Below are 9,270 nucleotides of genomic sequence, written 5' to 3' on the forward strand. Positions count from 1 at the left end.
CAACTTTCCTGCTCCTCTGATGCTGCCTGGCCTGCTGTGCGCCTCCAGCTCCACACTGTGTTATTTCTGACCCCAGCATCTGCTGTTCTTGCTATCTCAACCCTATAGGCTTAATGCTTTCAAAGCAACATAGGTACAGAATGTAGTGGAAGTGATGTTCCAAGAAGACATCATCAAGCTGAGTCAAAGCGAGTGGAGTTCGTTGATCGTGTTGGTTCCCAAATCTGATGGTACTCAATGATTCTGCATAGATTATCGGAAGTTTAACGCCATGACTAAATCAGACTCAGACCCAATTCCAAGGCTGCAGGACTGTGTGGAAAAAGTTGGACAAGCCACTTTATGATTACTGGCAAGTAGTTTTGTTGGAGTGAGTGAAAGAAGTTTTTGCTTTTGGAACCCCAAATGGGCTATACCAATTTAAAGTAATGCCATTTAGAATGAAGAATGCACCAGCCACATTTCAAAGACTTTATAAACAGAGTTGTGGCAGGACTGACTGGTTGTGCCATCTATATAGATGACTTAGTGATCTTTAGCCATTTATGGAATGATCACGTGATGCATTTGGCAGAGCCTGCTGAGAGACTATGGAAGGCAAAGTTGGTCATAAATTTGGCAAAGACAGAATTTGTAAAGGTGGAAGTGATGTTCTTAGGATACAACATCGGACACTGACAGATGACACCAAGGAACGTGAAGACGCAGGTCATCGAGGAATTTCCAAGACCATCCTTGAAGAAGAAGGTGCTATGATATTTGAGACTGAGTGGATTCTACAGGAAATTTGTACCAAACTTTAGTAACGTGGTGGCACCACTGACGGATTTGTTGAAGAAGAACACGAAATTCCAGGAGGCAGTTGAGAATTTAACAGCATTGTCAACCACCGCACCAGTTTTAGCCGCACCAAAATTTCTTGAAACCCTTTAAAGTCACTATCAGGCACAAACAATGCAGGTGTTGTGTTGCTCGAGGAGGGTAATTGTGGAATTGAAAGGCCAATCGGTTAGTTTTTAAAGAAACTCAATATCCACCAGAGAAAATATTCAACTGTTGAAAAAGAGTTATTGAGTTTGGTACTGGCCTTACAACATTTTAATGTTTATGTTGCAAACAGTGTGTCAGAGACGGTTGTGTACACTGATCACAATCCTTTGACATGTTTGGAAAGTTATAGAGATAAGAACACCAGACTATTTTGTTGGAGTCTTCTGTTACAAGTGTTTAATTTACAGATTGTACATGTTGCAGGTCATGAAAATGTTATTGTGGATGCGTTAAATAGAAAATGTGTATATAAGATATAAACAGTAGTGTTCAATGTTATATATGTATATAGAATTAGTATGAAATGTGTAACTTTAGATTAATAACCTATGTATCTAGTAATAACGTTAAGATTTAGAAAAATCATGAAGCCATCTTCTCATCATGCTGGTTCATTTTTTTCTTAAGTGGGGAGGTCTTGTGACGTTGGGTATAGTAGTTGTGGATTGGAAGGCAGGACATTAGAATTTGTAAAATGATGGGGGGGGGAGAAGAATGTGTGGTCCCTTTAAAAGATGATGTGCTTTTCTAGGTCTTGGAGATTAAAACAAAATGCCCACAGGCAGCAGCAGATACACAGAGAGTTCTTGAAATTGAAGCATTGTATCAGAACGGCTATACTGTTAGCCGGCAAAACAGCATTTTACCAAGACAACAGGATTTTGAATTTAGCCAATTAATTTAAACCAGGCCTTAGACACGAAAATCCAATTAAATTCAAATATAGTTTTGACAATCTAGGACCCATCTTATTGTAAGAAATTAATAGGTCATCAAGGGTATAAAAGAAGAGGGCATTTGAAAATCTGTGTGACAGTGAACTGCCATTGGAACTCACTGGCTCTCACAGAAATCTTGAAGCTCTCAGTAAGCACCATCTAAATAAAGGTACTACAGCACTCTTAGCTAATGTTCCTGACACAGGAAATCAACAGAGAAAGGCATTCTTGAATGGAAAACAGCTGAGAAGGCAAAGAACATTCCGGAAGACTTATCCTGGCTGTAATTTCGAGAGACTAAGTTTTAGTTTTTTTTCTTATTACTTTGCTTTATACAGGTCGGATTTGTATTTATTGGAACAGCATATCATTAGAGTTTTGTTTCATTCAGAAATAATTAGTAGTTAAGGGGGGAATTGTTTAGTTTGTTAGTGGTTCTGTTAATTTGTTCACTGTTAGATAAATAAATTGTTACTTGTTGCTTGTAAAATGAATATCAGAGATTTCTTTCATTTCACCACTCCTTTATAACAGACTGGGGCTAAGAGGCAGATTATACCACTTTTCACACTTCCTTTAACGGATTACGAGGTGAGGCGAGCTTCTCTGGGTATTTCAGTTTTAATTATCAGGGACGAGTCGACCTCCCCCTTTGTAACATTTCATTTCCATTTTGAGGGAATATACCTCAACTGTTCCTGAACCCTCTATTCTTTGAAAATAGTCCATTGTTCAGCTGCTGTTTATCCTGTGAAAACCAGATGTGGCAGCACCTCCTTTCTCACTGGACTGGAAATATCCTGCTGCACAAAACATTCCTGAACTCAGTCTGAGAACTCTTAGTCCCTTCTGCCCTTTCTACTACTGCTTTCCCAGTCTGTAGCCTGTGCCTGGGGTCAGTAGCCTGTACCCACAGTCTGTAGCCTGTTCCTGGGATTTGAATTAATCTGGTAAACCTTCTCCAAACTGCTTCCAATGCATTTAACATCCTTCAGTAAGTACAGTGACAGTACAGTGCACAATACTCCAGATGTGGTCTCACCAGCGTTCCGCATAACTGAAGAATAGCCTCCCTAGTGTTGCATTCAACTGCTCCCCACAGCAATGTACAACATCCATTTAGTTTTCCTGATTACCTGATGCACCAAAGGACCAATGTTCTGGAATTCATGCACCATGACACCAAGATCCCTCTGCATCTCAGAACCCTGCAACTCATCAGCATTTGGATAATATGCATTTTTTTTGTTTGATAATTACCAGATCAAAATATTTCCTCATTGTATATTACAATGTACCAACCAAAACTGCTGGAACGTATCTCCTTAAATCTTACAGATTGCACCATAGTCCCAAACAGAGCAGTCCCTTCCTATTATCGAATATAACATTCTCATGTTGCTCATTGGCAGGTCTAATGTCTTTGGCACTAAGTTCACTGTGTTTGATAATGGAGTCAATCCAGAGAAGACACCAATGGTGCCAGAAAATATGATGCTTCGGGAAGAGATAGTAGCTGTATGTTATGTAAGTATTTCATTATGATTGGTTCTAACGTCTCAAAGACTGGGAGGAATGAGCTGAGCAACAGAATATAAGCATTGCACCATTGTTCCACATAGAAATTGTGTCTGTGATTGGAGAGCTGTCAGTGTAATATCCTGTTCATAACGTAGGTGAATACAGTGCTCACTCACTCTGATATTAGGTTTTCAGAGGCTTCCAGACACTATTTGACAAAAGCAGGTTCATACTCTGGGAGTTTTACACAGTGCAGATTTATAAAGTTATGTGTCTTTGAAATGAAGGTGCAGTGATTTGAAGGATGTTTAGTGGACATGATGTACATGGCACCTGGCAACTGCATAATGAAAATAAGGTGCAGTGACAATCGATAGTTTGGATTTTGAGAAGGTAAACCGTGGTGTCTGCAGGGTCAATGTTGGGAGACCTGCACTTCTCAATAATGTCCAAATCATCTGGACTCAGCTAAAGAAAACATAAATAAACAAAAAAATACAGAAATTGCTGGAAAAACTCAGTGGGTCTGGCAGCATCTGCGGAGAGAAAGCAGAGTTCATGTTTTGGGTCCGATTGCAGGGGAAGGTGCCTTGAGGCTGTGGTGGCGGGGGTGGGGGGGGGGGGGTGTTGAGAGTGAAGGAAGAGTGGACCAGGGTGTCCCAGAGGGAACGGTCCCTGTGGAAGGCTGACAAAGGAGGGGAGGAGAATGTGTGTCTGATGGTGGCATCCCACTGGACGTGGCAGAAGTGGCAGCTAATGATCCGATGGATGTGGATGCTGTTGGGATAGTGGGTGAGGACAAGGGCACCCTATCACTGTTGTGGGAAGGAAGGGAAGGAGTGAAGGGCAAAGTGTGGGAGATGTACTCCGCAAAAGTCTCAAGTTTTATATCTCTGTGCCTCACCTCAATGAATTTCAGGCACAACCTGATATTGAACTCTTCTGTTGTCTTTGCTGCCATGCACTTTTCTTTGGACAAGAGTCCTCTCCCTGCACCAGAGACATCTTCACCCACGTCTAACACTCCCTCCACCTGGAGCCCCTCCTTTTGCCACACTCGATGTGAGATTATTCACCTCAATTTCTCTGCCCCTTACCCATTCCAACCTATCTCCCTCTGAACTGACTGCACCCTGTGGTCCCAGATCCAACCCTGACTTTATAGTAAAGCCTGCTGGGAAGGGTGGTGCTGTTGCTGTCTGGCAGACCGACCTCTACATTGCAAGGACTGAGCATCAACTCTCAGATAGTTCCTCATATCTCCCTCTGGACCATGACCCCACCATACAACATTAGGTCATTATGTCCATAATGTCACCAACCTCATTTCATCTGATGATCTACACGCCACCCCCCAAATGCCTCCAAGCTCATCATTTCCCAAGCTTGCACAGGCCACTTGTGCCTTCTCCCCAAAATCCACAAACACAACTGCCCCGGACAGACCCATTGATACTGCCTGTCCCTGCTCCTACCCTGTGGAACTCATCTCTTCCTACTTTGACTTGATTTTTTTCTTGCCTTGTCCAGTCCCTTCCCACTTACATCCATAATTCCTCTGATGCTTCACATCAGTTTCAGAATTTCCAGTTTGCATGCTCCAGCCGCCTCCTCTTTACTATGTGTAAAGGGATTGTACCTCCATCCCCCATCAGGATGGTCTCGGAGCTCTCCACTTCTTCCTGGAACAAAGACCTGAACCGTTTCCATCCATCACCCTCCTCCATCTGACTGAGCTCATCCTTACTCTGAACAATTTCTAACTCCTCTCATTTTCTTCAGGTTGGCCATGGGTACCTGCCTCAATTATGACTGTCTCTTTGTGGGGTATGTGGAATATTCCTTGTTCCAGTTCTATTCTGGCCCCCACCCACAACTCTTTCTCCAGTATATCAATGACATCATTAGTGCTGTTTCCCTCTCTCATTCAGAATTGGAAAAGTTCGTCAATTTCGCTTCCAGTTTCCATTCCATTCTCACCTTCACCTGGTTCATCTCTGACTCCTCCCTGCCCTTCCTCAACATCTTTGTTTCCATTTTGGGAGATAGGCTGGCCTATCCACTACAAACTCACCAATTCCTACCATTACCAGGACGATACATCCTCGCATGCTGCTTCCTGTAAAGACTCTATTCTATTCTCCCTGATCGTCCATTTCTGTTGCATGCTCTGATGATGCCAACTTTGATAAGGGGGCCTCTGAAATATCCACTTTCTTCCTGAACCAAGGACTCCTCAGCACTGTGGTTGACAGGGCTGACAGGTCTTGGGTGTATCTGACCCCCTCACCCCCTCTATTCTCTCTCACATCAGCAATAGGGTTCCCCTTGTCCTCTCCACTATCCCACCAGCATCCACATCTGCAGAATCATTTCTACCACCTCCAGTGAGATGCCATCACCAGACACATATTCTCCTTCCCTCCCTACACTTCACTGAATACAGTCTACTGTATTCATTGTTCACAATGTTGTCTCCTCTACATTGGAGAAATGTACAGCCTGGGTGACTGCTTTGCATAACATCTACATTCTATCCGTAAAAAAGATCTTGAGCTTCCAATTGTCTGCCACTTCAGCACAGCAGCGTGTTCCCTGGCAAATATCTGTATCTCAGGATTGCTGCAGTGCTCCAGTGAAGCTCAACGCAAGCTGAAAGAACAGCATTTCATTTTATGCTTGGGAACTTCACAGCCATCTGGACTTAATATCAACTTCAGTAATTTTAGGGCCTGAGCAACTTCTACCATGTCCTTACTCCATATCCCACACAGCAGACCTTGTCATCACAAATAACCCATTGTCAGCTACTCATGGCCCCTATTAGCAGCTAATTCATTTACCCACTTCTTTGTCTGTCCAACTGTTTATTCTCTCTCCCTGGGGTTTGTCTCCACCTGTCTTTATTCATTCACAGGATGTGGGCATTGCTTTTAGGCAGTATTTATTGCCCATCCCTAATTGCCCAGAGGGCAGTTGAGTGTCAACCACATTGCTGTGGGTCTGGAGTCACATGTAGGCCAGACCAGGTAAGGATGGCAGTTTCTTTCCCTAAAGGGCATTAGTGAACCAGATGGATTTTTCCTGACAATTGATAATGGATTCATGGTTATCACTAGGTTCTTAATTCCAGACTTTTTTCTATTGAATTCAAATTCCACCATTTGCTGTGGTGGGATTTGAACCCAGAACGTTAACAATCCAGAGATAATACCACTAGGCCATTGCCTCCCATTTACTCCATCATTTACTCCTTCTCCTCCCTAACCCATCTTCAGCACGTATACCAATTTTTTTCCTTTCTTAAATCAGTTCGGAAGAAGAGTCATTGGACCCGAAACATTAACTCTGCTTTCTCTTCACAGATGCTGCCAGACCTGCTGAGTTTCTCCACTAATTTCTGTTTTTGTTTCCGATTTCCAGCATCTGCAATTCTTTTGTTTTTTTTGTTTTCTTAAATAAGATAGGCCACCTGAAATACCAAGAACTTTACAGTTCAATCCTTTTGCAGTGTAGTCACTGTTATACCATGAGAAATACAGCAGCTAATGTACCCACAGAGAGCACCCACAAGCAGCAATGAGTTAATGATCAGATAGTCTATTTCTGTGATAAATAGTGACCCATGATACTCGGGAAATCTCTCCCCATTCACCTTTGAAACAATGACACCTAGTCTTTTACATCTATCTGTGGGGGGACACTTTGAAGAGTGGGCCAAATGGCCTCCTGCACCGATATAGTTTTGTGATTCTGTGACAAGGCCACAATTTATTTGAAAGACAGTTCCTTTGACAGTGTAGCACTCCCTCAGTAAAGAACTGAACTGTCCCGCCTTAGTTTCTGTAGCCGAGCTCTTGAGTGTGATTTGAACCCAGAATCATGTGACTTAAAGTTTGGACTGAATCCCAGCTCTTGATGTCAACATGCGTCCACAAGAATGTGGAATTGTGTGGCCTGTGTGACCTTTGAGTATTGTGTGACCTTTGGCTTTTGTGGAAGTGAAGCTGAGGGAAGAGCCAGGCTGTGATGGTTTTATCTGATGGGCCATGGAGGGACATCTTCAGAAAGGTGATTGGGAATGTTGTGGTTAATGGAGACAGAACCACTGGAAGTTATTCGATGAGTTGAATGGCCCTTTGCTATATCTGTATGCCATTCTCCCAACTCATGTACTTGGGGTTAAATGCCTCTGGGTTTAGGTAGAGAATGGGAAACTGGTTGGAGATTGAAAACAAGGCAGATCTTATTCCCAGAGACAATTGGAGAGAGATTTGGGAGAGAGGAATGTCAGCATGACATGCATTTTCTTATTCTCCTCACTCTCGTCACAGGAAACAAACATTCTTGGATTTAAAGGACCACGGAAGATGACAGTGATTATCCCAGGAATGAATCTGGATGGTGAGAGAGTTTCCATTCGACCCAAGAATGTGAGTCTATTCCCTTCAGGCTAGCACCTGGGATGGGAAAGGGGGCAGAATCAGAACAGCTGAAACTCAGTGCACCACTTGAGGTTATTCAATGAGTTCAATGGCCTTATTCTATTCCTACACACCAACCTCATAAATTGGGGCTGAATGTCTGAGACTTTATGTACAGAACAGCAAACTGGTTTAATACAAAAAGTAACATTCGTCCCACACAAATGACAGACAATGACCACTTCCAACAAGAGAGAATCTAACCACTGCCCCTTGACATTCAATGGCGTTACCATCACTGAATCCCCCACTGTCAACATCCTGGGGGTTACCATTGACTTGAAACTGAATTGGTCTCAACGTGCAAATTCTGTGGCTACAAAAGCAGGTCAGAGACTAGGAATAATGCAAAGAGGAACTCACCTCCTGACTCCCCAAATCCTGTCCACCATCTACAAGGCACAAGTCAGGAGTGTGATGGAATACTCCCCACTTGCCTGGATGGGTGCAGCCCCAACAACACTCAAGAAGCTTGACACTGTCCAGGGCAAAGCAGCCCGCTTGATTGGCACTACATCCACAAGCATCCACGCCCTCCACCACTGATGCTCAGTAGAACAGTGTGTACTGTGTACAAGATGCAATGCAGAAATTACCAAACATCCTCAGACAGCACCTTCCAAACCCACAACCAAATCCATTTAGAAAGACAAGGGCAGCAGATACATGGGAACACCGCCATCTGCAAGTTCCCCTTTAAGCCCCTCACCATCCTGACTTGGAAATATTTCGCCATTCCTTCAGTGTCACTGGGTCAGAATCCTGGAAATCCCTCCCTAAGGGCATTGTGAGTCAACTCACAACAAATGGACCACAGTGGTTCAAGAAGGCAGCTCACTACCACATTCTAAGGGCAACTAGGGCCAGGCAATAAATGCAAGCCCAGCCACCAATGCCCACATCGTCTGAATGAAAGTCTTTCAAAAGGACCTGGTGACGAATGAGGCCGTGGAAAGGCATCAAAAATCCAGTTTATAATCACACAGCAGATATGATCCCAGCACTGACCTCCAGGAGGCAGGGAATAAAGAGGAGAATAGAAATGACAAGGGAGGACCAATAATAACTGATGCCAGTCGTGGTATGCCATCATCTGAGCATTTGGCCACAGAAAACCACTGACATTGCAGAGTAGGACTGAAGGAGCGGGCACTGTCGGAGGGTCAGTGCTGAGGGAGTGTGGCACTGTCGGAGGGTCTACTGAGGGAGTGCGCACTGTTGGAGGGTCAGTGCTGAGGGAGTGCCGCACTGTCGGAGGGTCGGTGCTGAGGGAGCGCCGCACTGTCGGAGGGTCGGCGCTGAGGGAGCGCCGCACTGTCGGAGGGTCGGCGCTGAGGGAGTGGGCACTGTCAGAGGGTCGGCGCTGAGGGAGTGGGCACTGTCAGAGGGTCGGCGCTGAGGGAGTGGGCACTGTCAGAGGGTCGGCGCTGAGGGAGCGCCGCACTGTCGGAGGGTCGGCGCTGAGGGAGCGCCGCACTGTCGGAGGGTCGGCGCTG

General features: G+C 44.5%; 1 protein-coding gene across 1 annotated transcript in view; it reads left to right on the plus strand.

The window, feature by feature from the left end:
• The first annotated feature begins 561 nt into the window (after window positions 1-561).
• The window catches only part of LOC125487142 (tubby protein homolog), a 12,092-nt gene continuing 3,383 nt past the window's right edge, over window positions 562-9,270 (plus strand). The window contains exons 1-3 of the mRNA XM_048617387.1: window positions 562-602; window positions 3,182-3,296; window positions 7,625-7,723. Coding sequence (XP_048473344.1) covers window positions 562-602; window positions 3,182-3,296; window positions 7,625-7,723 — 255 coding nt within the window. The remainder of the gene's footprint in view (window positions 603-3,181; window positions 3,297-7,624; window positions 7,724-9,270) is intronic.

This window comes from Rhincodon typus, chromosome 37, assembly GCF_021869965.1.
Source record: "Rhincodon typus isolate 14 chromosome 37, sRhiTyp1.1, whole genome shotgun sequence".
NCBI lineage: Eukaryota > Metazoa > Chordata > Chondrichthyes > Orectolobiformes > Rhincodontidae > Rhincodon > Rhincodon typus.